Source organism: Procambarus clarkii, chromosome 25 (assembly GCF_040958095.1).
Source record: "Procambarus clarkii isolate CNS0578487 chromosome 25, FALCON_Pclarkii_2.0, whole genome shotgun sequence".
In the NCBI taxonomy this organism is placed as follows: Eukaryota; Metazoa; Arthropoda; class Malacostraca; order Decapoda; family Cambaridae; genus Procambarus; species Procambarus clarkii.
In genome coordinates this window covers 6715096-6737044 of record NC_091174.1, presented here as the reverse complement: position 1 = coordinate 6737044, position 21949 = coordinate 6715096, and the positions used below count along the sequence as shown (strand labels likewise).

General features: G+C 34.6%; 1 protein-coding gene across 2 annotated transcripts in view; it reads right to left on the bottom strand.

Moving 5' to 3' along the window:
* Nucleotides 1-396: 396 nt before the first annotated feature.
* Nucleotides 397-21949, bottom strand: part of Ndf (Nucleosome-destabilizing factor) — a 54219-nt gene continuing 32666 nt past the window's right edge. Inside the window, exons 8-13 of one of the 2 annotated variants that reach the window (XM_069331238.1) lie at nucleotides 18159-18269; nucleotides 16399-16500; nucleotides 14653-14815; nucleotides 13363-13542; nucleotides 12430-12637; nucleotides 397-4160 (exon numbers count right to left, since the gene is read on the bottom strand). In XM_069331238.1, the coding sequence (XP_069187339.1) occupies nucleotides 12438-12637; nucleotides 13363-13542; nucleotides 14653-14815; nucleotides 16399-16500; nucleotides 18159-18269 (756 nt within the window). In that variant the 3' untranslated portion in view covers nucleotides 397-4160; nucleotides 12430-12437. Of the gene's footprint in view, nucleotides 12638-13362; nucleotides 13543-14652; nucleotides 14816-16398; nucleotides 16501-18158; nucleotides 18270-21949 lie in introns of both variants that reach the window. The other variant, XM_045739450.2, reaches the window with a different exon arrangement.

The following is a 21949-nucleotide window of genomic DNA, read 5'->3' as shown; positions in this document are numbered from 1 at the left end:
TCTTCTTCCCCAGCTGGGGAAAGGAAGTTCCTGTTGCCCTCGTTCCTACCTTTGATGTTGCCCTCGATCCAGAGCATGGTGCCATTACTGTCCTTAGCACGACTTCTTTGGCTGCCCATCCCCCAGTGCCTCCGTCCTCATCAGACCAAGTCAGGTCGCCAATGATCTTTGTCTTCTAACATACAACTATAACATTGTTAGCTGGTTTACAAAATCCCAAATAACTACTAAAAGAACTGTATTCACAAACTGTAGTAATACAACACAAATTTCCAGTTTACTACCTCGTGGGATGAGACACTCTTAACGCATCTTGCATTTATAATACTGCCCTTTAGACAGAATCATGTTAAAATTAATTCACAGTATAACATGAGGGTTTCAGTAATATAACAGTGAAAACATTTCTTTATTTGAGCTCATATTTTTTTTTAATGTTACTTTTCATTTAAACTAATACATGGGAAAATATATCATTGGGTTGCAGTGGAGCCACATCCAAGGCATTGTGTAAAAAGACAAAAATTCTAAAACCTAGGCAGTTAAAAAAAAAAAAAATCTAGAGCTTGTAATCATAAGAGATGTAAGCTTCCATTCCTGCACAACTCTTAGTGGAATTATCTTGTTCCATTTAAGATAAACTTCCTGGCAAAGAATATATAAAGTTTACATTTTCCAAAGAAGGCAAAGTAATCAAACAAACCTAGCTGGAATGACTGTCATATATATATATATACCAATGTATAAAATAAAGACTAACATTTGCATAATTCTACTAAGGAAACATACTAGTCAACACACAATGCCTACCCCCTGAATAGGCTGTATGAACACAAGGTTCTGCATGCAAAAACATAAATACAAAAGACATGTATGTATTTACAGAATATTACTGACTTGTGAATGATTTGATTCATAGGTAAAGTTGCTGACAAAACATGGAAAAAAAAGATTCATAGCTTGGGGTAATACTTTAAGCTTAAATGAAACAACACTTTCCACTTTAGTGGTATTGTATTTGGTATTCTTCTTGTACTCGCTACGATTCTTGTCTTTGTACATCAATTTTAGCTTTATAACATGAATACATGTGCAAGTTATTATATACCTGTATATATATATATATATAAGCAGCCACAAGGAAAATGACAATACATGAATGCACTTGCATTTTTTTTAACATTTTAAAATACCCCCCTTGAAAATGTTAATGCACGAGTCCTCGGCCATTTAAATTTCCGTGTGGTTACTTAGGCATAACTAAATCACATAGTTTTTCTGATTTTTATTTGCCCATTATAATGTATGTATGTGTATATGTATGTATGTATGTATGTATATGTATATATGTATATGTATGTGTATATATATATGTGTATGTATATATATGTATGTATATACATATATATACATATATATACATACATATATATGTATATACATATATATATGTATGTATATATATGTATATATGTATATATATATATACATATATACATATATATAATGTATATATATATATGTATATGCTTATGGATGAACTATGATCAACTCCATACATGTATGATACATTGATAATCAGGTATTCTATAAGGAAAAAATGAACAAATGTAATACTGTGTATTTCCTATGAATGAAAATAAATAATTATTCTGGTTAGTGAAGTCTTTGGAAACAAACTAATAAATACTGTGTTCAATATGAAATAATTTGTTTATTGTAATTTCCAAAACTGCTGAGTATAGTTTTACAGGGTAACAGTTGAATTGGTTAGCTTCATCATCTATGGATATATAGAACAAAAGGACAATGATTAAAAAAAAAAAAAAAATCATTCTATATTTACTTGTATTGCATTACACTTAAACTTTGCAATCAATTTTTGCATTTTGTTGCATTTTTCCACTTGACTATTTCCTAAATTGCTTCATGCTTTTTCCATTTTTTGTATTGGCCGGTAACAGATGTAGAACATATCGGCATCTTAAGTACTTATGTTTAAGATGCCTCTTTTGGCCTTTGAAACATGTACAGTAGATAAAAGTAAATATGTGTAGTATCTGTAATAATACAAATACTGTAGTATCTGTAATATGAAACTAACATAAGCAAACATAGTGTAATGAAAGAAGGAAAAAAAAAATGGGGAAACGAGACAATTTCCCAAGTCCAATGTATCAAGTATAGAGCAATATACATTCCTTCCTTTAGATACTTTTAAGGCTTTCTACACTTTAGACAATTTGAACAACTGAGTACTGTACAATACTTAAATTCGTTTTATTAAAACTCTGCAGATACATAAATGCATTTTCAAAGAATATTTAAATTTAAGCAGATTTTACATGTTGAGCTTCTCTATTTTCCTGAATTAAATGACCAACAGATTATCGGAATACAGGTGACTAAATAATGTTTTTTGTCAAATTACAAAAGCCGATCTGAAATCATCCATACAGTACTTTGTTTTTTGACAGTGTAAATTCCAAAATGTGTGTTCACAATTATAGAATAGAATAAAATGTCAAATGCTTTGCATTTACTTAATTTCCATGCAGTAATAGAATATACAACAGATCATATTCATAATTCAATATAGCAACACCAACTGGTGATCACACAGTTGAATTTATTTTAAATATCTTAACATTTCTGAAGAGTTAAAATGCATGATGCAAGTCCCTGGTTTACACCGAAAACCTTTATCATCCATTCTTCTCAAATGTCTATTAAATGTCTAATTTAAAGAACGTGTTTGGCCACCAAATTGTCAAAAAGTAGGATTCTATATACAGTACGATACTGTACCTATTCCTGGCAGGTATATTGTAAGAACAGTCAAAAATATCTGAAATAATTTTATCCACCTACTGACTTCAAATTACTTTGCCACATATACTGTATATGCAGATAACACCAACAGGTATCAAGAAGAAAACCAAATACAGTACAAACATTTTTTGGCGATGGAAAACTACCCCATACGATTACAATGTTTTCAGTTGTCTAACATTTGACCTTAAACCCCCAACAAATATGAAGTAATGTTGCATAAAAAATAAAAATTAGAAATGGACATAATCTTCCTTAATGACAAAATTATCCATTACAACTAAGCTAAGAAACATTTATCATTGGACAATAAGCTCCTCTACAAGAATTGTTGCTATTCATATTAATGAATTCTCTAATCTGTCTGGTCACAACTGCATCGTGTCTTTTTTTTATTTTTTCCATGTCTAGATATTTAAAAGGCCACTGCTCTCCTATTGGGAGAGGAAAGAAAAACTATAATTAGGAATACTGTTATCTCCCTTGCAACAAAACATGGAACAAAGAGCTCTGACAACAAATCCCAAATATCGGGCCAGAGTTGCTGAAACCCGAGTTATATTCAGAGATTGTATCAATGGTGCAACATATATAATCTAATTCACTAAGAAGGAAGAAGAGTACAGAATGAACTGTTCTATTCCTCCTCCGACAGATATTGCTCACTCATTAAACCTCGGGTTATGGCAATCATTCATTTCTGGGCAATTTAGTTTTGCCTTTACTTTCATACAATATTTATATATATATCTGAAGAAACTGTTATTAGAATCTTGTGCTAAACAACCAAAATTAAATAAATTTTTGTAATGAAGGATAAAATAAGGAAACATTAACTGAAGCACATAAATAAGTCAAAAATATATCTAAATCAATTTAGTCACTCAATATTAAAAAAAAAACTATATATGGCCTAATTAAGCACCTATATTATACAAGAATTTGTAGAGGTAAAAATTAATACCTAAGAATGATATTCTAGATTAAATTACCGATATCAGTGGACATGTAATGAAATTTACCAAGCTGTTAAAGTACTTGCATGTAACTGAAAACACCCTTAAAGCCATGCAGAGGGCTTTAAACTCACTCTATCTATATCCAGCTGAGCAGTGCATGAGTGTCCCACTTTTAAAAGTAATGATGTGACAAGATGGTGACTATCTCTTGTACTGCATTAGCATACCACCCCATGCAACACAGTTTGAAAGATAAAATATCCACGCGATACAACGTGCACATTTGGTCCCTGACGACTACACCCAAACTGGTTAAGACGCCAGTAAACGGAGCTACAGGTTAGAGGGGACTCGTGTTGGTTACAGTGCCTGAAACAAATGCATCAACTAAGAGTTAAAAGACCCCAGTAGGACTAGGAGGGTATTTACAATTACATACATGCAGGGGGTAATTAAAGAAAACTAGACTACATTGCATGAGGGTGAATGAGAAAAATATCCCTAATCTCCTATGCTAGACTGACTATGGATACAAACAATACTGTACTATTAAAAATGGCTTTCATAAAAATATGCACTATAATTATAATCTATAAAAATATAAATTTAATTCTTAAAACCCTTAAAGAGCAGCTATTATCAAAGGGGCCAAAAACACACAAAGAAAGCTGCTTTTTTGGTTATGCAAGATGTACAGTAGCTGGGTGGAGGGGTCAGTGATTCAGTACTATATAAGCAATTTGCAGAGTTGTAGAGAACTTGAATGATAAAAGTTAGACAATTTTTATGTTAACATTACATATCTTTTGTGTTCAATAACTATAACCACATATGACAAAGTGACTGGATACTGTATATAGGCCTAACTGTGCTGATAGTTTGTCTAGGAACATTATCCAGAAATTGATTCAAACACCGGCGAGAAAAAACAAATTGTGATTTGACAATAATCACAGACCACTAGTACATTTAAAGTATGGCCTCGTACCATAGTCAACAATTAAATCAGATAGCATAATATTTTTCATGGATCTTGGTTAACTCCATTACATCTTCATAGGTGTTCTATACCCTTATTAACATCATGGGGTATATAAACCAGACAATAGTAACAAAAATCCACAAATGATGATAACTGCACCTTAAAAGTTAAAACAACCAGAAGATTTACATAGCTGAAAATTTTACAGTATTGCAATTTGTATTACTGATACAACAACCAAGTTAAAGATTGTGACGACTGGATTGGGAGGGGGAGAGAGAGAGAGGAGATTGAAAGTAAATGACAACAAGTGAGGTGAAAGCAGTACTTGATAATGGTTTATATTGCATGTAGGCAACTGAAAAAGATATCCTTAAGCATCTGGAATATTTTGTGAACAGTAGTGTGAACGAGTAGATGCTCAAGTTTTATTTTGGATGAATTCCAGTTTGTGAACACACACTTTCCATAAAAATTTCTTATTTTCTAGCAAATTCAGTCAACTACAGGGAGTTAATGATTTCATTGTATTTGGCATTCCAAAGAATTGGTTTCTGTTTGAAACAGAATTCCAGAATGCTATATTTTATGCAGACGATGAGTCACAATAACGTGGCTAAAGTATGTTGACCAGACCACACACTAGAAGGTGAAGGGATGACGACGTTTCGGTCCGTCCCGGACCATTCACAATCGACTTGAGAATGGTCCAGGACGGACCGAAATGTCGTCGTCCCTTCACCTTCTAGTGTGTGGTCTGGTCAACATGCTATATTTTATATGTACAGTACTGTACTTAACACACCCATATGTTTGTAGCTGTGTATGTGTTCAATTTGAGAGGTGTCTTTGCAGATGGTTACATACCATCAATGACAATTTTTGCTTGCCTTAAAATGTGTAGTATGGCAAATGTGCAATTGACTGGGGTAAATAACTACATGATTAAACATTGAAAACAATAGTACAGTATTTAAATGATTCAAATTGTAATAACAGCCAATGTGTGTGTGTTGTCACATACCACCATATATTGTATCTTGCAGTTCAATATGTATAGCCTAAATCAGATTCCCAAAGTGGGTGGCACCAACCTGGAGGCCTGGTTGAAACCGGGCCGCGGGGACGCTAAGCCCCGGAAATACCTCAAGGTAACCCCCATAGAGGGCACTCGGAGCACTGTGGAGAAAGGGGGCACCAGGAGGCATGAGTGGTGGCAGCTGCTGCTCCCACTCTCTAAAACATTTGTATTTACAAGCCCATGTTCTTATGCTTTTACATAATTGTAAATGATTCTCTCCAGCTTGCAGATGTATGAGGTTAAGCTAATTGTGTAGTTGTCTGCTAATTCACTCTTTGTCTACTGTTTACAATGAAGGGTCCCACTGCGGGTTCTCAGTTCTGAATAGATTATACACGGGTCGAGAGGGAGGGAGACTTGGAACTTATGACAAAGACGGAGAGACTGTTATCAACTCTGTAATCTCTTGTATAGAATAAAGCAGCAGCACATTGCTGTGTACCAGTTTAATATAAAAACACACAGTTGCCAAGAGGTGGGTGGACAGAGAGCAGGAGATTCCTGGTGACAGAGATATTATCCGGGAGCAAGGTGGCCGTTTCCAATAAAAAAAAGTGAGCAGGACAGTAAGGCAAGATTTATTTTTAACAAAATTATGTAGTGCCGATTTTACTAGATTGTGCACCGAGAGATGGTGAATGATTAACCCCCACCATAGGATTCTCTTCGTGAGCTTGCAGATATGATGTTTGGCTAATTGATCAATAGTTTTCTGCTGAGCTTTCTGCCTCTCTCTTTCTTGAAGATAGGGGTGAAATTTGCATATTTCTAATCTAAAGGGACTTCCCCTTGGTCCAGAGATTTCCTGACTAAGAATTCCTTGGTTAGTTCCTTTTAAGATTTTGGATTGAATTCCATTTACAACTGGGGCTTTAATTCCCTTAATTTGTAATGTTTAAATTATTTTTAGACTGTGAATCTGGTGTATCAAATTTTTAATAAACTTGCAAATATACTAATGCAACAGTCAGAATTTTTTTTGTTTTATTAGTGTCTTCCATAAAATGGGTTGCATATTTAATCACTGTTAATTTATCAACATTGGTTAAACTATCTGGCTGTTAAGCTTGAGGTTCCAGATTCGAATCCCGGTAGAAAATGTATATGCTCTAAGATTGGTTTCTGGATGATCAGAATTGATTATTCTACCTTCTGGTTTAAAAATAGATCATAAAAACATCATTTGAGGTACAAAATGGAGTAGTGGGCACTAGACGAGTTAAATGACCCAAGGGATGGGGGGGCGGGGGCAGAACAACAAAGGTTTGGGAGTCACTGGCCTAGATGATTGTATGTTTTCTTATCTATTGAATAATGAATTTATACGGCATTATTAGGTATTTTAATAGGTAAATAGTCGTGTGAATAAACGTCAAATCACGATATAAATTGTCAGGCATCGCCCAGTGCTTCCTCATTAATAATCAGATATGCACCGAATCAAAAATGCAGGTACACTTGTATGGGATATATACAGTAGGCCATATTAAAAGTATTGGCATGTGAGTTTAGGAGTGCATCTGATCCGTTGTCATGACGAGTGTGTGTGAAACACCAAAAGAATGTCATATTTAGCCATTGTTCATTCATAGGAAAATTTTCCCATTCAAACACACACATTTATACAGCTGAATTAAATATTATTTAATAGATTAGGCAAAGATAACCATTCAAGCAGCACAACACAATATGTATAAGATATCTCACCCCCTCCCACTGCAAAGAGAGACGGAGCTATGAAATTTGTTTTGCATACATTGGATAGTATTACTATTTGACATTCCTAATTTGCTTACGTCAGGCACAGTTACTTTTGTTTTTGACATAAATATCTGGCCACTAAGGCCAAGTTCTCGTTGACAAATGGAATAGTCCCTGGACCCCGAAGCTCTCTTATAACCACATAGCTTAACAGTACCTGCTTACCAACAGGAAAACTTGGTCTTGTTATTTAGAAATTGTTAAAGATCTTGCCAAAATGTCCAAGTTTTGGAGCTATCCGGAAGTTAACAGTATAATGGCAAGGAGATTTGTATACAACTTTATTGACTGAGTATTCAATGTCAAGATGATGTTCAAGGTTTCCCCCCACCTAATAATTATTTAAAATGATTCTAATCATCAACATGAAGGATATGAGTGTAACTCTCCTTTTTCAAACATACTGTATGTAGGTGATGAAAGCTTCAAGGCAACATGCAAACATTCTCAAATATAACATGAGAAACGAAAACATGCAAACATTCTCAAATATAACATGAGAAACGAATTAATTTGAAAACTATAAGCAAAAAAAGGAATACCTTATAACAGTACTAATAATGAGACTTAAAATAATGAACAATTAAAACAAAATTGATACGTACTAAAATAAGAGACGAAACTTCAGGAATTTGAAAATAAACTAATTATTTAAAATTCTGTAAAAATAGCCGTCATAGGATTAAAAATATGAGAAAATTTGTACACATTACAACCAGAGGTGTCAGCTCCAATTACGAAGCGATTCCCTCAAACCATTTTAAAGATTTTGCACTAAAGAGAAAACAAAATGGTTTTAGCACAAGTTCCAAGGGGGGTAACAATTCACGAAAAAAAATTACTGCCAATCAGGGCACATGTGGGAATAAATTTTGGTGCACTGGGTAATCCTTTTGCAGTGTCATTCGTTATCACACTCCACTCCTACACGATGATTTAAATTAGTTATAAAAAATGACCAAGGGGGCTAAGTCGCCCAATTTTAATAAGAAACCTTTTATGTGTCAATGTAAATGGTGAAAAGAAATTATGTATCCCTCTTGGGAAAACTTAATTAAATCAATTTCATGAGTGTTATTGTGCACTATGATTATCTCCAGGAGATGAGGGAGATGTAAGAAATAAGGGGGGAGGAGAGGTGGGGGGATGAGATAAGAGAAGATAAGGAGAAAGGACGAAAGGAGATTATGATTAGGGGGGAAGAGTTTAGAGAAAGGTGAGAGGGGGGGGGGAAGTTGATTGAAGAGGTGTAAAAACATGTTTAAGGGGCCATGAGCTAGTTTTTTAAAAGTTGTTCAATGTCAACAAATCTTTTTTGACTGGTTGTATATGAAAAGGGCTGCAATTGTTCCAAGTTTCAGTATTGCAGCCTAAATAGAAAGGGAGATTTTTTTTTCAACGAATTTTACACATTTTCAAATCGAAATTACAACCACAAGTTTCAAATGAAATCATTTCTATGACACTCTTCTATCATATTAGCATATAATAAAAGTCTCTGTTTCAGAGGATTTTCCAAAATATGTTTAGTTTTACTAATACAAATAGTCAAAGATCCATAAAAAAATTATGCAAATATATCATGGTTTATTACTATTATAAAATCAATAAATGAACTTAGGAAAAAAAAGTCGAAACAGATTTGTAGAAACAAACTCTACACATAAGGTGTAAGTTTCAAGTAAATTGAATAAAAAATGAAACAATTATAGGAACGTTTATGTTACTTGAAAATAAATAAGTAAAAAATAAAGTCTAAGGTTCTGCCATCTGTGGCTGAGGTTGACATCAACCAATTTCCTCCAAAATTGGCACCCTTACAGATAGGCTTACGTGCAGTCAGGTGTACAAGTTTCATGCAAATCGTCCGATAAACAAATAAGAAAAAAAAATAATTTAACTAAATTTTTTTGGATAAAACTAATTATTAAATATTTTTATTATATGCTATTGTGATAGCTGAGTCATAGACATGATTTCAGTTGACACATGTGTTTGATGTTAATTTTTGACCATTTTCAAATTTTTTTTACACATTCAATATTTTTTGTTCTCCCTTCCTATTTATGCTACAGTACTGACACTTGGACCAGATGAAACCCTTTTCATATACAACTCGTCAAAAAAGTTTGATTGAAATCGAACTAGTTTTCATTTATTGCATATTTTTGGGCTCGTGTTTCCCTTAAGGGGAAGTGTATTATTACCTATTTCTAGATACAAGAAAAAAAAAACTATACTTGCAGTGCCCAGTTTTCTTAATACAATTTGCTTATTTGCATGCGTGCACACGTGCAAACAAATGTAGGGGGATGCAAACCTTGTCGAAAAACATGATTGAAACCAAATTTTTATCTTTACTAAATTTTGTTAATAATCATGTACTGTCTACACTCTGTAAATTATCAGGCTCCCACCCCTATTCGAGTTGGCCAGACATTCGAGTTAGCTGAATGTTTTACCGGGAAACATCTAACATATTGAGAAATTCAAACTTATTTAGGTTTTTCGTTCTGCAGAAACCTCACTAACTTGAACTTCTATTTCAGTTAAAAGGTTAAAAAAAAAGCAAAATAAAAAACTAATGTGAATTTATTCTGAATATTCAGAGATTCACGTTACTAAAATCTGAATTACGAAGCTCTTATGGTTACTATAGAGCAAATAAAAAAGATAGTTGAAAAGTATTTCCCTACCTACTCTAAGAGCTATAAAATCTCCCTTAACTTAAATTTGTTAAATAAACATCTCAATCGTGGCATCTTCCCTTCACATAAAATTATACAATAAACTCAGTTGTACGTGGTGGATTTAATTAAGATGGGTTCTATGCAAAATATTTTTTTTCTATTTTAATTTGCCTTATCAGTTAATTCGGTTAAATGCTTAGAAGCGCGTTGTTAGTTCCAGCAAAATCTTTTCTTACTTTTGCCCTTTAAACACCTTTAAAAGCATAACAAAAAATTCTTGCAATTTAAATGCTATTGTAATAAAGCTATTGAAACCTGAAATTTTTTACAGTGAAACATTAGAAATGGTTATTATTTTATCATATAATCAAATTCTGACTCAAGAAATGCATCTATTTTTCCTTAGTGATTCTTAACAAAATGCTAAGGTTTAGTTTTGAATGAAGTCTCAAGGAACATTATTCCCCCAGAAAACTGGGAGTGTACGGATGGTGTGAACAGTTTACTCTCTTACTATGTGACAGACCCAAGGAATACAAATATAATAAAATGAACCTAAAGGTAAATATCAAAGTACAAAATACAGTTACTCATTAGCAAATTATTTTATTTCAGTCTTACACAGTTTTAGTAAGACAAAATTATAGATTAAATTAATGTTAAAAATGATAAATTTTAACTTTTCCCCTCAAATGCACAACATGGCCAACTCAGAAACATCTGGTTTACCAAGACACAATAACAACAAAGTACCCTCTTGGGGAAACGCTCCAGGATCTCATACTACCAGTAATTCAATGTCAATTTTCTTTGTATAGACAAGGGCGCCAGTAGGGGGGGTAGATTACCAATTACGAAACTAATTCATGTTATGGATGATCATATTTATTGCAAGGCAACTCAATTTTGTTTGTAATACTCTAATTTAGCAACAACAAATATAATAATGATTAATTAAACATCCTTTATGAAATAATTTTATACAGTATATAAACATCTGAATACAGTATGTCTCTTGGTCCTTATAATTTCTGAAATTATATACAAGTATTACAGTCTACTAGTACAGAACACAGTGAGTGCAGGTAATTTTGTACTGTGTGGGGGGTGTATTAGTAGAGCGAGTTATTTAAGAATGATGTCTTCGAGGGTGGAAGCTGGAATCATATGTGGACTGCATAATACTTGGAAATTCACTCAATTTAATTTTTTATACAATGTAACTTAATGTTTAAAATAAAACATTTGCATTTTAACATCCATAATGACTAATGAGTGAACAATAACTGCCACAATGACATTTTCAAGATCCCCACTGCTTAAAAACTTTTCATTCTTTCAACTACTTCATCCTTAATGATTTACGTAAAACTTACATAACAAAACACAAATATTGCGAAAATACTTTTCTATTTAATATAATAAAATCAAGTCTCACTTATTGCCTTAACATCTGCATGTCTCTCTTTACTTAGCATACTGTGTATCGACAAATTAGTGATGACCTGAGAATTATATCTATCCATCCAATAAACCATTCACACTTAATGACTAAAGAGATAGACTGAAGGAGTAAGGACTGACTCACCGAATGTGCAAACTCGTCGATAGTTCGGCCGACATCAAAGGTAAGCCTAAGAAACCTAAAATCAATTTCAACAGCTGGTACTATACAAACCCCCTAAATTCTTCCTCCACTGTTAACTCACAATATACTGACCTGTCCATTGGGCAGTCACTTTAGACACCAATGACTGTATGTACTTGGCAAAACATCACTCGGCACATTGTATTTGTCAGTCGTATAGTAAGAAAAAGCATCTCAAAATCCGCACTGTCAAAATCTCTGGAGTATTTTCTTTGAGACAAATATATTAATCATATATATAATTATATAATATATAATATATAAATATTATATAAAAATATATAATATAATTAACCATTTACGCTCTTTTTCAGTGCATAAATGTATATTATTAAATTTTAAGTTCTGTAATGGAGAACATTTACACCAATTACTAAGTACTGTAAAGCAAAATTGTATTACAGTGATTAGTGCACAGTTTTACAGATGCTTTTTGGTTTACTCTTCTTTCCACAAAGATTCAAAATCATCCTTACAGTTTCTGTTAGAATCGAGTGCGTATGTAAACACTGGAAACGTCATGCTCCCCATATCCAAGTCGTTTTGCGTGTTTGAAAACCTCATTTGTAGCAGCTGTAAGAGGAAGTGGAAGTTCCAGCATGTCTCCCATGAGCATTCCTAAGCGCAGATCTTTCTGCATGTGCTGGAGTGGCAGGTGCGTCGGAAATCCTCCTTCAATAATTGCTGTGAAAAAGATGATCTTCAAACTCTGAGCACAATAATAAAATCTTTAAAATTAACATTGTATATAGTGTTTCTTCTGCACTATTGTATCTACATAGCACTAATGAGAGTGCACCAAAAAATAAACCATCAATGGATTAGGGGCATTGTCTTTACTTTCCTCACTGACGTATTTTCACAAGTACCCATATGGAATTACTATGAATAACATAATACATAATAAAAATAACTAAAGATCATGAGGACTGAGAATAACCGGGACCCCAGTAGACAGATGGGGTACATTGACCAACTCATAGTGATGACTATATAAATGTTTGGTAAATATCAATCGGAATAAATATTTTAGCATCACCGGAATGCAAAAGTGTTAAGAAGAAATAAACAAACACACCAAATTGTCTGACAACTCTAGACAAATGCCCCACCACTCAAAGAATGTGGAAACCAATGCAATGATCATGAAGGATAATATTAAAATATTTAATTTAAATAATAGTTATCAGAATTTATAGAAAATCTGGTATTAACCATATCTAAAAATGTTAAAGTAGAAGATTCATTTATTTTATACAAAATATTATTTTAAAGACCACTGTTTAAAAATCACACGACAATAATAAAGTTCTACAAGCTAAAACAGTTAAGAGTATGATATATTTACCACAACACAAAACAATTACCATTTTAAGAGACAATAGGAACAAAACAGTGAACAAAATTACCTTTGCCCTTCTCAATCATGAGTGGACAAGCCAGTGAGGTAAGTTCCATGATTTCCATAACATCTTTCTGCTGCAAACCTGCCCGATCCGCTAAAGCCATTCCCTCTGCTAGCCCCGCTAACGTTACTCCGGCCATTACCTGCAGCACGAGGTTCATCTTGCTTGCATTTCCAACTTCACCTATTGTAGAAGGTATAAATAAGTTCAAATGACAATTGGCAAGGAGCAAAGAAACTATCTGAAGCAGCAGTATATAAAGACATATAGAGGACAAACTCTCATTATTATAGAAGGCACATATGTCAAGAAAATTTATTAAAATAAAAATATATAAAATATCTGAGGCATTTGGAGTCGGTAATTTAATTATAAACAAACTTAGGGATTATATAATTCATCACATATATTTTGCCTCAAGTAATATTGTACTCTTGTACTGCATAACCAATTCATGGTTATCTTGAGGTTATCTTCAGATGATTTCAAGGCTTAGCGTCCCCACGGCCCAGTCCTCGACCAGGCCTCCTTTTTGTTACACTCCCCCAGGAAGCAGCCCGTAGCAGCTGTCTAACTCCCAGGTATCTATTTACTGCTAGGTTACAGGGGCATCAGGAAAAGAGAGAGACTGCCCATTTGTTTCTGCCTCCACCAGGAATCGAACCCGGAACCTCAGGACTACGAATCCGAGGCACTGTCCACTCAGTTGTCAGGCCCCTTACAGTTGTATATAAATAACAGAAAATATCCAAAACATTTATTGGATTTAAGTCAATCATAATAATGCAATATAGAATTAATATTTAATGTTTCACAATCTCAGACAATTCAGATTGGAATATGCTATGATAGGTGAAAATAACAAAAATTTACCTTTACAAAAGTCTAAGAAATTATTAATGTAATTGGGAGTTGGACTTGTCTCTGACTACCTCCACCATTTTCCTTTAATAAAAGGCTTTGTCGTGGTATGAATTCTGTTTTTTTCACCAAGATATCTAACAAAATAATATTTTTCACCGTTTAGCACAGATTCTCACAGAACATATTGCTACGAAGCAAAGGGAAGTTTGCTGTAGAATAAAATAAGCAACATTAGACAGTACGTGTATAATGACGGGAATATTTTTTTTTAAAATTGTATATCATTACATTTCTCCCTGGCCCATCCTTTCCAGAGTTGTTGAAACATTGTACTGTGGGTACAGCAACGAGGAGGCCTGGTCAAGGACCGAGCCGCAGGGACGGTGAGCCCCGAAATCATCACAAGATCAAAGGCAGAATACAACTTACCTAAATAAAAGGAATTCTTGCCCATAGCTTGAAAACAGCTCTGGCAGTCATCAAAGAGTGTTCTGTCTCCTGCTGCTAAGATAACTAAGGTGCCCTCCTCAGCTTGAACTTTGCTGCCCTGCACCTGAGCTTCAAGATAACGCCCACCTCGACCTCCAATGGCCTAAAAAAAAAATACACAAAAATAAGGAAATATTAGAACTCCTAACATCAAATAATATTTGTCATCACTTTAAACACATGTAAGCTATTTTCTTTTTCATAACTGTAATGAAAGTAAACTTTAGATACAGTATTTATGAAGTAAGGTAGGAGACAATATCTCTTACTCAGTATATCAAAGTAAAAGTCCCATGTGAACTTATTTTTTTATAAAAAAAAAAAAATAGCAACTGCAGTTACAAAATAATCAGAGATATCTTTTTTCTTAATTATTTTCTGATGAGTTGCTGATTAAATATACAGGATGTACATATATTATCATCATTTAATTTACCATTTTAATTTTCCCATACAAGGCAGATCCTATATAATTATATGCATATAATATAGATCCACCCAAATTCATTCATATATATGTACTGCATGTCTAGCCTACACCTGAAACATTCCAGCAATCTCACATTTGTTAACATTCCAGAGATCCACATCTTTTAACATTCTGCAGTCTTGCATCTTTCATGTTGCCCAGTAATTTGTTTCATAATTCAACAACCCAATTTCCAAACCAATAATTACCCAGGTCATTTCTTAAACTAAGCTTCTCCATTTTATATCCACTTCTTAGAGTTCAATCTTGTTTCAATATACTTAAAATTATATTTACAGCCCCCTTTGTTAAGCACTTTCATGTTACAGTACATAATAAAATATTAAAAATACAATTCAAACATTTATTATGTTGTATACCATGCAATATACATGTAGCATCACAGATAAACATTACCACACCCCAGCAGACATCCACAGCAGCTCATGGGAGACATCTCTTGTCACGCAGGGAGCAGTTGCACCTCCACAGATCTCCAGTATCATCTATCTGATACTGGTGATGGCTCAAAAGGGCCACCACTTACGGGCTATTCATGCCCGTGCCACCTTTTGGGTGGCTTAATCTTCATCAATCAATCAATCACAGCAGCTGCAGCATCATTAATGTTTACATGTGCACTGCTATCTACATACAACGTATTCACAGCATTTACCACCACTCTGCCAGTTCCATATATACTAATCACTCTACAAATTCCTTCTTTATTCATTTTGTCATAAACTTTTTCAAAATCCATATCTACAATGAACACCTCATAATCCTTCTCACTTGTCTTCTCTATACGCTGTTTGAATACAAATTGCCGATCTAAACATCCTTTTCCACTACAAATCCCACCTTATTCAACACTGATCAATTTAACAAAATAATTTCCTGTTCTCTTCCAATCAATAACCTACAGTATAAGCAATTTTGATCTAAGATACATTCAAAATGAGCTTTGAGCTAAAACATGTTCAACAAAGTTACTACTGTATGCAGATTCCAGTACATCTGAATTCTGACAACTGAAATAAAATTTATCTGTATCATGCTGTGAATTATTTGTTCACAAGCCTATGAAGAGCTGCCATTTCAGAAATATAAACAGTGGTTACAGTATAAATGAATGATACATGTTGCTCTTGTATATACTGTAGTTTTGACATGCATTGGCTTGGAAAGAATCCCTAAATGATGGATGCGATACCTACCTCAGCAATATCTTGAGATGTTTCAGCATCTATGCCAGTCATTTCAACATAGCCTTTGTCTGCAGATATCTCCTGTAAGACCCCACAGTTTCCAAACACCATCTGAAAAATAAAATTTGTAAACTTTATGCAGGAACATTTATTGAATTCATCATTATGAATACCTGTATATCAATCATCAAAGAAATACAACTGAAGTTTCCCCAGTGGAATTTGTATTTAAATTTAATGAAAAAAAAAAATCACAAGACGGAGGAATTTATCATGATGATAAAAGTATAAGAAAGTGTATTTGAGTGAGTTAGTTTGAAAGTACTGTATGAGGAGGTAACGAGACCCCAAACAATGAACAAACACGACGAGTGAGTACACAAAGAAGTGGGGCTCGAGTGCAAACGGTACACAAGAAATTCCAGGAAATAAAGGTAAATGGAGAACATTTGTCAAGTGAATATTTGACACATTCTTTTATAAAGACAACTCATAGGAGTTGTCTTTGATTTGCTTGCCTTGCTACCCATTGCTTCACACAAGGTTGTGTGAAGCGATGGGTAGTGTTGATGAGAACGTTAAGTCATTTATACACCCCCATATATTATACTAGTGACAGCCCTCCATGTTACAACCAGAAAATTTGCCATGACTAATCAGTTAGGAAATGGTGTTCTAGTTCATTATGAAACAGAAATGATAATGATTTATTACAAAAACGAAGATACAAAAGAAGGGAACTTACAATAACAGTACAGTATACCGATGTGCTACGATAGAATGCGTTTGTGTAAAGTCACTCAATAAGCCCAGCATTTTGGGCAAGTCTTAAAGTAAGCTGGTTGCATCATACATAAAATCCAAAAGAACAATTGTATATTACATAGTAAAAATTTGGCCAGTAACATACTGTTGGTGGAAAACATTGATTTAACAGGGATCACTATAGTATACTGTACTGTACATAGAGTACAGTACTTAAAAGTAACAAGTAAATTATAAGTGGAAATGTTTACATACACAAGGTAACCTCCAGATTACAGGCCTTGAAATATTAGAAACGCCTGGGTTTTGATAATGAAACGGTTTACTCAAATCAGGAAGACGACCCAGATTCTAAAATGGATAATATAATAACAACACTGATAATCCAGTACCAACTCCAAATAACAATCTCTAGCCACCCACACTGGACAGATGTGACACAGCCACCCACACTAGGCAGATGTGAAATAGCCACCCACACAAGGCAGATGTGAAATAGCCACCCACACTAGGCAGATGTGACATGCTAGCAAGGGTAAAATTGGCCCAGCACTCACAACAGAAGGAATGTCAAAGTCATAGGAGAATGGAAATTAGGGAGCAAAATCTGCTCAGCACCCAGCAGCACAACTGCAATCGGAGTTAAGTCCAGCTCCATTATGAGTTGTCATGGCTAACATTTCATAACACTGTTTTTATAAATAATACTCCACTATTACTACACTAGCAAATTCCTCATTTCTGACTCTGCAAAATGTAATAAAAACTAACAAGACTGAATCAGGCAAAATCCATAAAGTATAACGTGAAGGAATAAAATACATAAAATTTAATAATACTCTATCTACTTGCAAGATCACAATACTGTATAATAGGCATGATGAGCCAGATTTATTACAGCTTTGAGTAATATATATATATTGTACAGTAATTTGTCCGAGAAAATTTTTATATACTGTACTGTGCAAATCAAGACCAGAGTTAAATGTAATCAAATAACTTACATTCTTGGCAACCTGAGGATCAGATACACAGGAAAATGTTATGTCAGCTGCAGCAATAACGTCTGAAGGGGTCATCATTTCCTTTGCTCCGGCATTTACAAAGTCTCCACACTGAAATTATACAATTATAAAAAATAAATATCAGTATTAATAACAAAGTAATGTATAATAAAATACAGCAATTATATTTTTACTCTGAATAAGAAAAGGCCTTCATATGCTGCAATAATGAGTTGACAAAACAAAGCAGGCATGAATGAATGATCCTTGCCCAATATATAACTTAATGATGAGCAGAAACCATTTTAAAACAAATATTACAACTTCTGTGCACATTATAAAGGAAAATTATTGCTATCCCTTCAACCACTGTTTTCTTCTTATGCACTGCAACTTTTTATTAAATATATTGTTAAAACTTTCTCTGCATTCTCTCACAAGGACAATGTTATTTTGAAATGTAAATTAAAGTTCTCATTTTCAATATCAACAAGTGTAAATTATGATCCATTGTCAAAATTCCATAATATTGTAGTGTTCAAAGGTAATATCTTTTGCACATTAGCTGGCACTGTTTTTATCTGCTGGTCAAACATTACTGAATGAGCGGCCTTGGACTTTGTTTTCACACATTCCATAAAACAGAGCAAGTACAGTAGTCCTGATAAACAGCAACAAATATTTATCAAATTTTGGTAATTGTAGGCAATATACCTGTACTAATCCTATTCTTTTTACCTTTTAACAAATAAGATATATGTGCAAAATTGGAAATGTAATTTGCATCAAATGCAGGATTTTTAAAATCATAAGAATGTTATTTTTAAATACAAGCTTAACTGTATTTTTTCCAGCGTAAACATGCAAGCAAGACAATAGCAAAGTTAATAACACTGTAATCCAATCCCAGTGCTATATTTCTTGAACTCCCTTCCAACTATGTTTTGTTATAAAAATAATAATAATAATAATAATGATTTAGGGAAGCCATGTGTTGGGATTTGCAGAGCTGTTTCACACAAACCAATAACTTTGAAGCCCACACTTGCAAATCAAGTAAAGTCAGTTTGGGACATATCTTAGGAATATTATGCACCTTTTCACCCTTCCTAAATTTACGATACAACTGCTTTTGTTTCAAGGTCAAGAAAATTACAACTCAGGTGTCTTACCTAATAGTCCTTGAAGCTGTTTACTCAGGCGATTCAGCACATACTGTACTGTAGTTGCAAAATTTCTTTAATAAGCGACATTTTGCCTTTTCTCCCATAATGTTTAAAAGAATATGAGGAAATGTGTGTGTTTTGAGGATGTGCACACATATGCATACATATGTACCTACATACGTACATGTGTACCTACATATGTACATGTGTACTTGCATATGTATTATATATGTGCATGTTGTATATGCACATGTGCATATACAACATGTACTCACCTAGTTGTGCTTGTGGGGTTGAGCTTTGGCTCTTTAGTCCCGCCTCTCAACTGTCAATCAACTGGTGTAAAGATTCCTGAGCCTACTGGGCTCTATCATATCTACATTTGAAACTGTATGGAATCTGCCTCCACCACATCACTGCCTAATGCATTCCACCTGTTAACTGCTCTAACACTGAAAAAGTTCTTTCTAACATCCCGTGTGACTCATTTGGGTACTCAATTTCCACCTGTGCCCCTTTGTTCATGTACCCACCCGTGTTAAACAGTATTTTTATCTACCCCTGTCAATTCCTCAGAAAATTTTATAGGCAGTGATCATTTATCCCCTAACCCTTCTGTCTTCCAGTGTCATGAAGTTCAGTTCCAGTAATCTTTCTTTGTGGTAGTTCATTCCTCTCAACTCAGGGACTAGCCTGGTGGCATACCTCTGAACTTTTTCAAACTTTGTTTTGTGTTTGACTAGATGTGGACTCCGTGCTGTAACCGTATACTGTATTCCAGTATTGGTCTGACATATGAGGCATACAAGGTTCTGTATCTCGGCTGGCACCTGACAGCTAAGTGGACAGCGCTTCGGATTCGTAGTCCTGAGGTTCCGGGTTCGATCCCCGGTGGAAGCAGAGACAAATGGGCAAAAAGTTTCTTTTACCCTGATGCCCCTGTTACCTAGCAGAAAATAGGTACCTGGGAGTTAGACAGCTGCTACAGGCTGCTTCCTAGGGGTGTGTAACAAAAAGGAGGCCTGGTCGAGGACCGGGCCGCAGGGACACTAAGCCCCGAAATCATCTCAAGATAACCTCAAGAAGTACTGAATGATTCCATACCCAAGTTTCTGAAGGCAGTTTTTATGTTCGCCAGCCTTGCATACGCCACTGATGTTATCCTTTTGATGTGGGCTTATGGGTAAGGTCTGGTGTGATATCAACCCCCAGATCTTTCTCTCATCCTGACTCCTGAAGAATTTCCTCTCCCAACTGATTCCTTATGTTTGGCCTCTTTCTCCCTATGCCTATCTTGAGGTTATCTTGAGATGATTTCGGGGCTTTTAGTGTCCCCGCGGCCCGGTCCTCGACCAGGCCTCCACCCCCAGGAAGCAGCCCGTGACAGCTGGCTAACACCCAGGTACCTATTTTACTGCTAGGTAACAGGGGCATAGGGTGAAAGAAACTCTGCCCACTGTTTCTCGCCGGCGCCTGGGATCGAACCCAGGACCACAGGATCACAAGCCCCGCGTGCTATCCGCTCGGCCGACCGGCTCCTAAATATGATATGCCTATCTTCTTCATTTTGCACTTGCCCAAGTTAAGCTCTTGTAGCCACATAAACACACGTGTGTGTGCATATGTATATGTATGCAATATCTCCAGACCATTTTGTTAACTGTGCTATTAGTTTTCAAAACTTAGGCTCAAGATAGCCTCTCACTTTCCTTTAGAATACATTCCACTTATGCTGACTGGCTTTACAGGGAAGAAATGTTTCCACACAACCCCACGACTCATCCTCATCATGCTCCTGCTCAGTTTAAACAATGCTTTTATTTCATAAATACCCCTGTTGAAAATGTGCTTGTTTTACACTGCTGTACACCTGTTCAGACTAGCCAGAATTGGTACAATTTGTGTAAGTTGTTATGAACAAAGTTGATGATTATTTTCTATCTCACAAGAATTGTTCTACCTGCCTAAAATTTCTAATCATGAACTATGATTTAATTGGGTTAAATACAGTGCAGTATTTTAAAGATCAAGAAAATGCATTGCACTCACATAAACACACACACACACACACACACACACACACACACACACACACACACTCCATATATTAACTGAAGTGTGAGTGAGTGTAATCTGTCTTGACCTTTAAAGTATTCAGACCAGTTATACAAGCTCATATTATGTAATTAAATACTACCAAGAAAATAAATCTATGTTTTAAGATGAAATTAAATAATGACTTCCCCTGAACTGTCTTAATTATTAGGTAAAAATTCCAATAGTTTATAACTATTGAACCTTTGATAAACAAACCTCAGTTGACAAAACCACAATTCTTTTAAAAATTGTAATTATAAAAGATACCAAACAAAGTTGGCGGTTTGGTTATGTGCTGAGTTTAAAGCCTGTTAACCGCATGAAGGTTACTAGGCCACAACAATAGCCTACTGACTAACCAGGAAATATACTTTAGTCCTACACGTAAAGTTCAGGACTTGAGTAATTTCTCAGTGAATATACAAAGAGAGACAAGGTACACCTCTCAGTGTACAGTATTTCTCTCTTACTAGGCCATTTGAATGGGTGCATGATTAATAAATGTGTAACTGGCGCACCTTGACTCTC